General features: G+C 36.7%; 1 protein-coding gene across 1 annotated transcript in view; it reads right to left on the reverse strand.

The window, feature by feature from the left end:
• Window positions 1-4952: 4952 nt before the first annotated feature.
• Window positions 4953-14050, reverse strand: part of LOC136033694 (uncharacterized) — a 147766-nt gene continuing 138668 nt past the window's right edge. The window contains exon 11 of the mRNA XM_065714539.1: window positions 4953-5094. Within this exon, the coding sequence (XP_065570611.1) occupies window positions 5069-5094 (26 nt within the window). The 3' untranslated portion in view covers window positions 4953-5068. The remainder of the gene's footprint in view (window positions 5095-14050) is intronic.

Raw genomic sequence — 14050 nt, forward strand, 5'->3', positions numbered from 1 at the left:
CAATTCAAAGAAAACCGGTTTACTACACCGCAAAGTTCACCAAATACTGGCAGTCAAAGCATTAATATACCTTAAGCTAATGTACTATTTTGAAATCAAATGAAATGTTACACACACTCCATTGTAATGCCGTACTTCCCATACCTTAATCGATGCAAACAGTCATTTCTATGTCTACGATGACACAGGCGGGCGGTCATCCCAATGCCTAAGTTGATACAAGTAGTCATCCCCGTGCCTACGTTGATACAACCGGTCATGGATTTTAATACGCCCAAAGGACCAGAAGAAATGGAACAAGAATTAATAATAAAAATACATTTTTCTTCGTATCTTGTACAGTTTCGTTGTAAGAAGTATTTCTTAGAATCCTTAATGGAAATGTCTAATTCCCTTAGTCAGCACCAGGCATTCTTTATTAAAAGACACACTTTGAGTTATAATTTTCTTTTTATCTTGTATAATTTCGTTGTAAAACACAGGGGAAAGCCATATAAAGAGGCATTTTTGAGAGCTTTTAATGTAAATGAACCATCTTCTTGAGAATAGACTAGGCATTCCTGATTGAAAGGCACACACTGAATGACATCTTTCTTCATATCCTGTGTAATGTTGTGTCAAAACACACTGGACTATACTACGAAGTATCTTGAGAACTTTTAATAATAATACCCATTTCCTTGAGTCAAGACTAGGCAATCGTGATTGAAAGGTACTCATTGAACCATATTTTTCTTCGTATCTTGTATAATTTCATTACAAATTATGGTGAAACCCCATATTAAGAGGTATTTTGAGACCTTTTAATGGAAAGACACCATGTGTTTGATCCTAGACAAGACATTCCTGATTGAAAGGTTCACTTTAAATTGTATTTTAATTCCTATATTATATAATTTCATTAAGAATTTTATTAGAGAGCTTTTAATGGCAATACATAATGTTCTTAAGCCAATACTAGGCATTCCTGATAGAAAGGCACACATTGAATTGTATTGTTCTTCGTCTCTTGTATGATTTCATTGCAATACACAGTGAAAAGGCGTGTTAAAAGCTATTTTTGAGATGTTTTAATGGGAATGGTACTTATCTTTCAGCCAAGATGACAATTACACCAAGAGCTATCAAAGCTATTCAAATCCCATGTCTGAAAAGTTAATGTTACATAAGTAACATGAGTTACACTTTTAAATATAGAATCCTGTTTGACATATAAAAATATATTTTGTCTCAAAAGCTCTAACGATAGTTATAAAACCGAGTCTATTTTAAGCAAATGTGTGTGATTAAAAAGAGGTTTTTGAGTACTTTGAATGGTAACGTTCCATTTCTTTAATTCAGGATTATGTATTCCTGATTGAAAAGGCACTCATTGAATTGTATTTTTCGTTTTATCTGGTATAATTTCATTGAAAACAGCAGATATTTATACAAAGAGTATTTTTGAGAGCTTCTAAGACAATTACCCGATTTCTTTGCGCCAAGTTTTGGCATTCCTGATTGGAAGGTGCACATTGAATCATATTTTTATTCTCATCTTGTATAATTTCATTGCAAAAGACAATGAAAAGCTAAATTAAGAGGTAATTTTGAGAGCTTTTTAATAGAAATGTACAATATATTTGAACCTGAACTAGGCATTTTTGTTTTACAGGGACAAATATGAATCGTATTTTTCTTCGTATCTTGTATAATTCCATTCGAAAGCACAGTGAAGACTCATACTAAAAGGCATTCTTAGAGTTTGTAATGGAAATACTCTTTTCCTTGATACAAGACTAGGCCTTCTTGACTGAAAAACACACATTGAGGCAGGTTTTCTTAGTGTCATGTATAATTTCGTTGCAAAACACAGTGACAAGCTATATTAAAAGTCTATTTTGAGAGCTTGTAATGGAAGTGAACAATTTTTTTTGCCAAGACTAGACATTCCTGATTGACAGGTATGCATTTGAATGGACTTTTTTCGTATCTTATATAATTCTGATGCAAAACGCAAGGAAAAGTCTTATTGAGAAGTATTTTTGAAAGATTTATATGGAAACGATCTATTTCCATATAAATACTCCCGCCATTTGTCAAGGCCGTTTACCAAAACACTTCCCATTCGCATTCGCCTGCCGTCTCCCCATTCGCCTGCCAGTCCAGGAGACTTTTTGGTCATGTGTCAATCCTAAAACGTGATAGTCTGCCCAAAACTCCAAGCAAATTCAGCGCCCCCCCCCCCATTTTTTGCATACAAGTCCAGTCTACATTGTCTCTGATAAGTCAACCAAAAAATCTCGATCATCCGTAATGTTCGATGACTGAATACCTTAGTTGTTCCAAGATGGATGGATGGATAATAGACTATGTATGGACAAGAGGAAATAACATAATTCTTATACATTTCTGGAAAAAGCTTATGCCAGCTGTGCCTTTCACTTAGACTATCAACTGTCTTGGCTTTTTTACCAATTAGCCATGAATTGATGGGAACTTGATTTGAACTCAAAAGTAGATTTAACTAGTGTAATTTCGTTGCAAAACACAGTGAAAAGCTATATTAAGAAGTATTTTTAGAGTTTTTAATTGAAATACCCAATACTTTAAACAAAGACTAGGCCTTCCTGATTGAAAGGTACACATTGAGTCGGAATTTTCTTTGTGTCATGTATAATTTCGGTGCAAAACACATTAAAACTTCCTTTTAAGACCTTTAAATGGAAATTCACCATTTCTTTGAGCCAAGACTAGACAGTCTTGATTGACAAGTACACATTCAAATCGTATTTATCTTCGTATCTTATATAATTTCGTTGCAAAACACATTGAAAAGCACTATCAAGAAGTATTTTTGAAAGCTTTAGACGGAAATGCTCTAATTCCCTTAGCCAAGGCTAGGCACTCCTAAGTGAGACACACACATTGAATTAGATTTTTCTTCATATTTAGTGTAATTTCGTTGCAAAACATGATGAAATGCCATATTAAGAAGTATTTTGATTTTTTGATTTAATTGCTCCTTTTCTTTGAACGAAGACTAGGCATTCCTGATTAAGAGGCTCATTTTGAAAAGCATCGTTTTCGTATCATGTGTGAAAAAAAGGTTATTTAGAGCTTTTAATAGAAGTACACACTTTCCATGAGCAAAGGCTATATTGGATATTTTCATTTCAAAACAGTGAAAAGCCATATTAAGAGCTTTTTATGAGATCTTTCAATAAGAAAGGTACTTTTCTTTGGGAAAAGATGTAAATAACACCAAGAAGTATATACATTTGATGAAATTACTGTAACATTGAATATCCATACAGACAATAATCAGAACTATGAGACAAGTACTAATTTTGATGTCATTGGGAAATATATGCATGTCTTCTCAAGCAAATTATATACTAACTTTCTTTGGAGTGATGAGAAAATTCATGTAAGGTAATACTGGATATGCAAGAGTAACATTTCTAGAGAAACTAGTGTTCAAAGAAAATTTATGACCGGAAACAGATGAACAAAATTTCTCCAAAGCCAGAAACGTGATAATGGATTTTAATGAAAATTCACACAAGATAATAGATTAATCACTTTTCTTCTTTATCAATACTCACATATTCTTTTTTTCCTAATGACAATTCACGCAAGATGAAACTTTAGTCATTTCTTTTCAGTGTAATAGAAAAGTTTTGTTTTTTTAACGCAACTCACATAATATCTTTTTTGTTTGTTTTTGAAATGACAATATACGTAAGATCAAAGATTAGTCGTTTTTAATGCAATCGAAAAAGTTTTAATATTACTATGAAAAAGGCTTTTTTAACACCGAACACGTAATGGTTATTGCTATGACAATTCAAATAAGATGAATTATCAGTTAATTTTTTCTTTAGCAAAACTCACGGTATTTTTTTTTTGTAATTACAGTTCATAAAAGATGATACTTTAGTATTTCTTTTCTGTGCAATTGGAATTTCTATTTTTCTTTCACACCACTCACGCAATGATGTTTTTTATTTCATGAAATAGTATATTTTTAACAGCACCATTGCACATTTCCTCATCTTATTTCAAGCAGTGAAACATTTTAAAGAAAATATTTTGTATCTCCGAATAACTTATTTCCGTCTTATTTCAAGGAACAATCCATTTTGAGCAAAACCATCACACACATCGTCATCTTATTTCAATCAGCACAAATTGATAGAAATATTTTATACTTTGAAAAATGCTGTTGCTTATTTTTCCTTCATATTTTAAGAATTAATACATTTTTAGCAACACCATCGCATATTTTCTCATGTGATTTCAATCAACACAAGATTTTGATGGAAATATTTTATATTTGAATCATGTATTTGTTTATTTCCTTATCTTATTTCAATAAACAATACTCTTGTTCATACGTCTCTGACTTATTAAAAAAGCTCATTTCACCCTTTTTGACTATAGAAGCAATCCTGTTCACACGTTTTATACTTTGGTAAAAGCCCCTGGAAATTTAAATTTATCTGTCGCTGAATTTTGAAAAAATTTAGCTTGTTCGCTTCTGACTTCAGAAAAAATCCTCTTCATGTGTCTCAGACTTTGGTATAAAGCCCTGAAAATTCCAATTGACATGTCTTTGACTTCTGAAAAAAGATTTTAAGTGTTTGTGATCGTGGAATAGAATCTAGTGCATCCCTCTCTCACACTTTAGTAAAAACCCTATTCACTTATTCATATTCCTATTCATATTCTAGTACACCCCCTGTAAAACTGGTAGTAATGTCTATGTCTCTGAAAATTCATGTTCTTACATCTCTGACTTTTGAAAAAACATCAGTTCGCTCGTGTCTGACTTTGGAAGAAATCCTGTTCATACGTCACAGACTTTGGTACAAAACCAATTCCAATCGACGTGTCTCTGACTTTTGAAAAGAATATTTTGTGTTTTTGATCTTGGAAAAAAATTCGGTTCATGTTCATCTCTCTAAGACTTTAGTTAAATCCAAATTGATGTATTTCAGGCTCTAGTACATCCCTGTAATCCCGGTAGCATTGTCCGTGTCTCTGGAAATTCCTGTTCTTGCATCTTTCACTTTGAATGCACTTTCTAAGCGATGTAGTTGCTAGCGTACCCTAAAAATAATGGAAATATAATAAAGTAATGCAATGAAATATTTTTGTTCAAATAATGGCACGTACACTATTATATGCTATTAATATGCTCATAGAAAAATTGAATGTTTCAAACACGTTCCATAAAATAGTTCGTCATATTTTCTCTTGACATACCCTTTTTTTGTTTTTTTTTAGTTTTTTTCTTTTTTAGTTTTTAGTTTTTTACCTTTTTTTTATTTTTTTAGTTTTTTAGCTTTTTTAGTTATTTTTCATCTTTTGTATTAATGCTAAAGCCGAGGTTCGAACCTGGAACCTCTCGGACCTGGAACCTGGAACATAACGCTTTACCAACTTAGCTACTTCGGCTTGAATACATTTGTTTTTGAATTAGTATATGATGAAATAATTCAGACGTATCCCGGTCTGTAATTTCTCTTTGATTGTCCGGGTCATCATTTATATTCCCTTTGTCCCGGTCGTGATTTGTGTCCCGGTGTCCCGATCTGTAGCGTCATAAAGTCTTCAGTGGCACTGGTGGTGCAGCAAATTAAGGAAGTTTAACTTTTCCTGAGGCACAACTCATTCCCATTGTTTCACCATTAAATTTCAAGGCCTTGCAATAGGGAGAAATTTTCGACATAGTCCCGACTTGAACACATCTACTTAAGCTATAATCATCGTCTGGGCTGTACCTGAATGCCAGGCGATACTTTTCAAGTTGCTCTTGTGATTCCTAGGCACGCTTTCTTTTGGCATTATCTCTTTGGGCCCCAAGCCTGTTTTCACGTTGCTCTTGTGGTTCCTCGGTACGCTTTCTTTTAGTAATTTCTCTTTGAGCCGCAAGCCTGTTTTCACGTTGTTCTTGTGATTCATCGTTACGCTTTCTTTTCTTACTTTCTCTATTAGCCGTAAGCCTTTTGGCATTAACTTTTTAAGTAAGTTCCTCGGCTGTTTCTTCTGCCATTGTAGGATTTATACTAAAATTTATCTTTGAATTAACTCTTGAAGCAGCTTCCTTGGCTGTTTCTTCTGCCATTGTAGGATTTATACTGAGATTTCACTTTGAATCGTCCCCTTATATACTTATAGTGACGTCATATACAAAGCCTTAAATACTTATAATGACGTCATATTCGTACAAACAAACAAACATAAAACTTATTTTTATATAAATAGATAGATATATTGCCGTCATATTTTAACAGATAACAGACTTAGTGATACTTTCTCTTTGAGTATATATAGATGACGTTATATTGTAACTGCTGGATAACAGATAACAGACGGTATATTTATATATATATACTAGCTGTTGGGGTGGCGCTTCGCGCCACCCCAACACCTAGTTGGAGGGGCGCTTCTCACCCCCCCCCCCAAGCCCCCCCGCGCGCGTAAGTCGTTACGCGCTATATTAGTTACGTGCCATTGTAGTTGTGTCCCTGTGTCCCACCTGTGAATATAGATAGATTTATATATGTGTTTCAAACTACGTAAAAATTGCGAATATACAACATTCTTGGCTTTCCCATTGTCAGTGCATATACAAAGCCGTATGTACTAATAATGACGTCATATGGAAACGCTCTTTTTACAAACAAACAAACATGCATACACACAACTCGTTTTTATATAGATAGATAGATAGATGGCTACAATACAAATTGACTGTGTAAAACTTGCGAATATACAACATTCTTCGCTGTCCAATTGTCGCTGCATATAAATAGATTGTCAGGTTTACCGACCCTCGAACATGCAACGTACAATTGTCCATGGGAAAAACAATCAGTATTAAGATCTATACCACAATTCTAATGATTGACCTTGAGCTTTGTTAATGGTGATTGCAAATGCTAATCGAATTGGGAATTGCAATCTTTTAAATTGAAAAGGCAGATCCGTTAGAATCATGGGAATGCGAGGAATAAGAACAGCCTCACCCTCAAAAGGCCCTAGTTGGTAGGGCGCTTCGCACCCCCCCAAGCCCCCCCGCGCGCGTAAGTCGTTACGCGCCATATTAGTTACGCGCCATTGTAGCTGTGTCCCTGTGTCCCACCTGTGAATAGAGATAGATATAAATATATATTTGTAACTACGTAAAACATGCGAATATACAACATTCTTCGCTGTCCCATTGTCTGTGCATATAAATAGCATTTATATTTATATGTCTGTGCATATACAAAGCCTTATGTACTAATAATGACGTCATATGCAAACGCTCTTTTTACAAACAAACAAACATGCATACACACAACTCGCTTCGCGCCACCCCAACACCTAGTTTGTGGGGCGCTTCGCCCCCCCCCCAAGCCCCTCCGCGCGCGTAAGTCGTTACGCGCCATATTAGTTACGCGCCATTGTAGCTGTGTCCCACCTGTGAATAGAGATATATATAAATATATATTTTTAGCTACGTAAAACATCCGAATATACAAAATTCTTTGCTGTCCCATTGTCTGTGCATATAAATAGCATTTATATTCCCTGTGTCCCGGTCGTCATTTGTGTCCTAGTGTCCCAGTTTTTATTTTCTCTTTGAGTGTCCCGGTCGTCATTTAGTTTCCCTGTGTCCCAGTGTCCCGGTTGTCATTTGTGTCCCGGTCTGTAATATCTATTCAAACAATCCCTGTGTCTCAGTCGTCAATTATATATCCCGCCTGTGCCCCCGGCGTCCCCGTTGTAGTTGTTTCCCTGCGTCCCGGTCGTCATTTATATTTCCGGTCGTGATTTGTATCCGGGTGCCCCAGTCTGTAATTTTTCTTTGAGGTTCCTGGTCGTCATTTATATTCCCTCTGCGTCGGTCGTCATTTGTGTCCCGGTCTGTAAATTATCTTTGAGTGTTTTTTCTTTTTAGTTTTTTAGTTTTTTACATTTTTTCAGTTTTTTTTCTTCTTTATTTTTCAGCGTCACTATGAAGTACATATCGCCGAACCTTTGTTTTTTAACTTAAATCTGGTAGGCATTGATGACCTTATCCAAGTCAAAATCCCAAACCCAATCATCATCGCTATCATTTTCAGTTTTGATATGTTTTGACTCTCGCTTTCCAGGTGGATTTTCATCTAACTGTGCGGTTTTGCGTTCTTTAGCCGCAAGCCTGTTTTCTTGCTGTTCTTGTGATTCCCCGGCACACTTTCTTTTCTTACTTTCTCTATCAGCTGCAAGCCTGTTTTCTTGCTGTTCTTGTGATTCCTCGGCACGCTTTCTTTTCTGACTTTCTCTATCAGCAGCAAGTTTTTTGGCATAGACTCTTTGAGCATCTTCATCGGCTTTTGCCATTGTAAGTTCATCAGTCATTGTAAACTTAAACATTAATAGATTTCTTCTACGTGAACATATGTCTTAAATATCTTGAATGACGTCACCGTCAAAGCAAAAATGACGACAACTAATTTCATGACGTCAGTCAACACATAAACATGACGTCACCTGATCCACAGAAAGACACACAGACAGACAGCTTATTTATATATATATAGACTAGCTGTTGGGGTGGCGCTTCGCGCCACCCCAACACCTAGTTGGTGGGGCGCTTCGCACCCCCCCAAGCCCCCCTTGCGCATAATTCGTTAGGCGCCATATTAGTTACGCGCCATTGTAGTTGTGTCCCTGTGTCCCACCTGTGAATATAGATAGATTTATATATGTGTTTCAAACTACGTAAAAATTGCGAATATACAACATTCTTGGCTTTCCCATTGTCTGTCAATATACAAAGCCGTATGTACTAATAATGACGTCATATGCAAACGCTCTTTTTACAAACAAACAAACATGCATACACACAACTCGTTTTTATATAGATAGATAGATAGATAGATACAATACAAATTAACTACGTAAAACTTGTGAATATACAACAGTCTTCGCTGTCGCATTGCCTGTGCGTATAAATAGATTGTCAGGTTTACCGACCCTCAAAGATGCAACATACAATTGTACATTGGTAAAGCAATCTGTATTAAGATCTATACCGCAGATTCTGATTCTGACGTAGTTCCAGTAAGGAAAGTCTTCAATGGCTCTGGTGGTGCAGCCAATAGAGGAAGTTTAACTTTTCCTGAGGCGCAACACATTCCCATTGTTTCACCATTGAATTTCAAGGCCTTGCCATAGGGACAAATTTTAGACATTGTCCCGATTTGAACACAAATACTCAAGCTATAATCATCGACTGGGTTGTACCTGAATGCCAGGCGATAACTTTCTGGTTGCTCTGATTCCTCGGCACGTTTTCTTTTCTTACTTTCTCTATCAGCAGCAAGCCTGATTTCTTGCTGTTCTTGTGATTCCTCGGCACGCTTTCTTTTCTTACTTTCTCTATCAGAAGCAAGCCTGATTTCTTGCTGTTCTTGTAATTCCTCGGCACGCCTTCTTTTTTCACATTCTCTTTTAGCAGCAACTCTGCTTCCGCGTTGCTCTGGTAGTTCCTCGGCATGCTTTCTGTTCTTTCTTTCTCTATCAGCCTCAAGCCTGTTTCCCTGCTGTTCTTTTGATTCCTCGGCACGCCTTCTTTTTTCACTTTCTCTTTTAGCAGCAAGTCTGCTTTCGCGTTGCTCTGGTAGTTCCTCGGCACGCTTTCTTTTCTGACTTTCTCTATCAGCAGCAAGTTTTTTGGCATAGACTCTTTGAGCATCTTCATCAGTCATTGTAAACTTAAAAATTAATAGATTTCTACGTGAACATATGTCTTATATAACTTGAATGACGTCACCGTCAAAGCAAAAATGACGGCAACTAATTTCATGACGTAAGCCGACACAGAAACATGACGTCACCTGACAACTAATTTCATGACGTCAGCCGACACAGAAACATGACGTCACCTGATCCACAGATCCACAGACAGACAACTTATTTTTATATATATAGATAGATTGAAGATATGTGCCGGTGTCCCGGTCGTCATTTGTGTTCCGATGTCCCGGTCTGTAATTTCGTCAGTCGAAAACATGACGTCAGCCGACACAGAATTATGACGTCACCTGATCCACAGACAGACAGACAACTTATTTTTATATATATAGATATATATATATGGTTTTTTCTTTTTTTGCAAAATCGTTTTTTAGCTCTAAGAATCTTAAACTCAAAAAGAATTTTGAGTAAAGAACCATGCAATAAATCCGCTACATAGGGGACTAATCTAATTGAAATATTTTGGATTGAAGTCATTTGAATCCTTCCTTGAGTAACTCCCTCCAAAGAGTCAGGTGCTATACAGTGCTAGATTCAAGAGAGATAGTCTTGTGGTAAATACAACGCAAGTGCTGTAAACTATAGAGTCTGATCTGTTGTTCTAACTTAACTCTGCTAGTTTGGTTCAAGATAGCACAGATATCAAAGCAAAAATACACCAGATTAAAGTTTTCAAAATAAATTTGCATTGAAAAATGTAGAATTCAATAAGTAACACCTCAGGAAGGAGCTAAAATGATACAATCATGCCCTGTCTTGTAGCAGTGCCATCTATAATTTTTCTCTGAAGTTTTGACTGTACCACTGCTTATTTGTGTTATTAGTGAGGGGTTAAGGCTTGCATATGTTAGATAAATGTTTACTGAATAAATGGTATACAGAAAAAAACAATGATCTGATGCTTGTAAAATGAGACAACGGACTAAAGATTTAGCGCATTGATTGGTATATTTGGATAAAAATTTAGTCTTTTTTCTATCAATATCTTGATTTCCATTTCTCAAAGCAATAAATTAAAAAAAAAATAGTAAAAAATACGAGAGAGGGTACATAGAAAGCCAGATGGTTGTTGGTAAACCGAGATTTTGGGTTGGCTCCAATTCCCACAATTGGAGCACCGATGTCAAGCGTCCCATGGCGAGTACAGAGCATTGCAGCAAAAAAGGGAAAATACTGTAAGAGTTTTTTACAGTAAACTCTTACAACTATAGAGTCTCATAGTCAAAATACTATAAGTGTAACTCCACTCATAGTATTTTCCACTGTAAGAGTGGAAAATACTATGAGTGGAGGGAAAATACGAATAGCTGTAAGAGACTCGAAGTATAGGATACTATTGGATACAAAAATATCTATGGATTCAGTAGTGTTGAGTGGAAGCTAAGTGTAAAAGTAAAATCGTAAAAACAAAAGAAATGCCAATGGTCCTACTTTTCCTCCCTGCGAAAACGGCTTTTCTCCTAGTTTCCCTTAAATTCTGCTGCTGCTACTAACAACTTCATGCGGCACTAAGCCGCTGAAGGCTAACATAGCTACGTGTGCGTTTTCTTTACTCTTTACTCCCTCCCGTTAAGTTCTAATTTCCATTAAATCTTTGCTTATGGCCTCTTTCTATCCCATTTAAGGACAAATTGCTTTTCGTTTGGCTCTAGAGGGATGCCAAAAAAATGCGGCCATAGAAATTAGGACTTATCCACATTCTATTTACAGCTTATTGATGGATACACAGCTGCTACATTCATTCAGCTACATTCATGAATCGATGAATGTAGCCCGTTTTTATTACTTAGAATATAAGCAGGGTTACGCTTAACTCTGACTTCAAAATCTTTCTTCTTGCCCTTTTGAATTTCAGAGAAGCAGGTCCAAGAACCCCTCCCCCTCTCTTTGAAAAGGAACTGAGAAATTTTGATAAGTGTTCTTGTTTTGGGACTCTCAGTACCTGCTTTAAATAACGTTAACATAGTAAAAAGGGATATCTTCCATATATTTTGTTTTCAAGGCCTTGTCGTTTAAGAAATGATGATTAGGGAGACATGGGGAGGGCTGAGTAATTCGAAATAAATGATTGGGAACTTCCCGTATGACCTTAGGCATTCTTGCAGCCAAAAATGGCTACTGATCAAAGTTTAAAAATTGAAATTTTCCGTAGAACTTTTAAAAGATCCAAAAATATGTTTCTGGTGGTAGCTTTATTCATTTAATCCCATATGTAGAGCTGCTCCTAGGGTTAGTGATGCCCGCGGCAAAATTAATTACAGTACCCTCTCCCAACTCAAATATAAGCAAAGAAAGCCGAACCAAAGTGAAATATTTGATCAAAGTGGACAATCCTCCAGCCAGGGTACCCCCGCTACAGTGCCCAGAGCTTCTGACCTTTGACCTGATCCTCCCCCTAGGAATAGCTCTGCCCAGAAGCTAGGGGCCCAAAATATGTCAATACCCATGTGTGGCTGAGAATGCATAGACACGTGTAATATAAAGGAGGATGTGTTACACCTTGTTGAAATATGCCATTCAAGAATTTTCAGTCTGTCTGATCTAAGGGCTCAAGAATTTTCAGTCTATCTGATCTAAGGGCTCATTATGGGCCGTTTGGGCCTTTGCTCCTCCAACCACATCACCCTCAATTTCGTAAAGAACGGTATGATGTTCCATACCTTATTGATGTAAAATCACTGTGGGACTATTATGAGATAGATTCAGAATTACCAATTGCTAATCATCAAAAATCATTAGTTAAATGTATAACTGTCCAAAATTAAAATACTTTAAGTACATATTTCACAAATAGTGTTTGATTTTCAACAGAAACGGTAAAGAGTTATATATGAGCTTGCTGAATATAAATCCGATGTTATTTTCTTGTGATGTGGGACCTGACATATCACATGTCATATGTTGACATGGAAGCAGGAAGCTCCTCTTGGAAGCAGGGTGCTTTGGCCTTTGCCCTTCTCAAAACCGCATTGCCCTTCTCAAAATACTACTGTATTTTACTATATTTTTAATCGCTCGCTAAAACTGTTGTTTCCATGATAGGGGCATTAATTAGGAGAATTCACCGCTAGATTTTGAATTTTTTTTGTAACTTTGTTAAAAAAGAGAAAAAACTTACCCCCCTTTCCTCCTAAGTTTTCATGAATGGGTATCCCGGCTCCACGAACCTCGGCGAACAGAATTTTTCGTCGAGGCTCACTTAGCAACAAACGGGTTGACATTAATAAGAAACATATTTGTTGATATTCTTTTTTTCAGGCTAAAATCAAGGTATTAAAGCTATAAATGAAGATGATTTATTGGAAATGATCAAGACTCGCCCAGGCTCCTCCGATGCTCCCCCGCCTGTAAAAACCCCGAAGAGGAAGAAAAAAGAAGAATCCGCAGAAGAATCTCCAGTCTCAAATAAGATGAAGAAGACTGAGAAAGCGAAAGTTAGCCCTGTATCAGAAAAAGCCAAAGCTGGGGAGAAGAAAAAGACTGCTGAAAAAGCTGAAGATATAAAACCTGTTGATGTAAGTTGTTTTTCACTCTTTTTTTTCTCTTCTGACTTCAAAATATTGATTGTGCTGAGAAAGCTTTCTCAACTCATGAGAAAGCTTTTGGCTGCGATAGCTCAAAAAGCGTTAATTGGCGCAACATAATTGACGCTGAAAAATGTTCTGTGAGTCTGTTTACTGCCCCTAAGGACAGTTTTTCAAAGGCTTTATGGCTCCATCACAAATGATGGCCAACTGCTAGTTCTGGTAGTTACCTCACTTTTTATTTTGGAGGTATTACTATACCTTTTCTTGAGCGCCTCGAGAGAGAAATTTTCTGGGTCACCTCTGCTGGGACGGTATTTCACGTGGTGACGGATCCTCCGGAGAAACATGTGGGGTTTATCCTGCACAGGGATAGACCACACCATGGGCCGATTCGCAAAGGCTTTGCTCATCCCGGAACGACCTTTGAAAACTCCTCTGATGGTGGCAATGCATATATTCGTAAAACACCTACAGAGATACCACGTTGATACGATCATGGATCAGCTGCAGGGATTTGACATCAGAGGTGGTAGAAGATGCTGCTTGAACTGCTCGATTTCGAACACGTTAAAGAGGAGTAATTTGGTTAGTTGGAGCATTAGCAAAGAGAGGGTACGAAAAATTCAATGATTGGTCTGTTGTGTGTCGTGGAATAGATTTGTTCCAAAGATTTGTCAGGGAGGATTTTGCTTCTTAGGACGACTCCTAGCTCACTGCGTCTACGTATTAGAATCCCTCGCGAGATG

Source organism: Artemia franciscana, chromosome 12 (genome assembly GCF_032884065.1).
Source record: "Artemia franciscana chromosome 12, ASM3288406v1, whole genome shotgun sequence".
NCBI classification, from domain to species: domain Eukaryota; kingdom Metazoa; phylum Arthropoda; class Branchiopoda; order Anostraca; family Artemiidae; genus Artemia; species Artemia franciscana.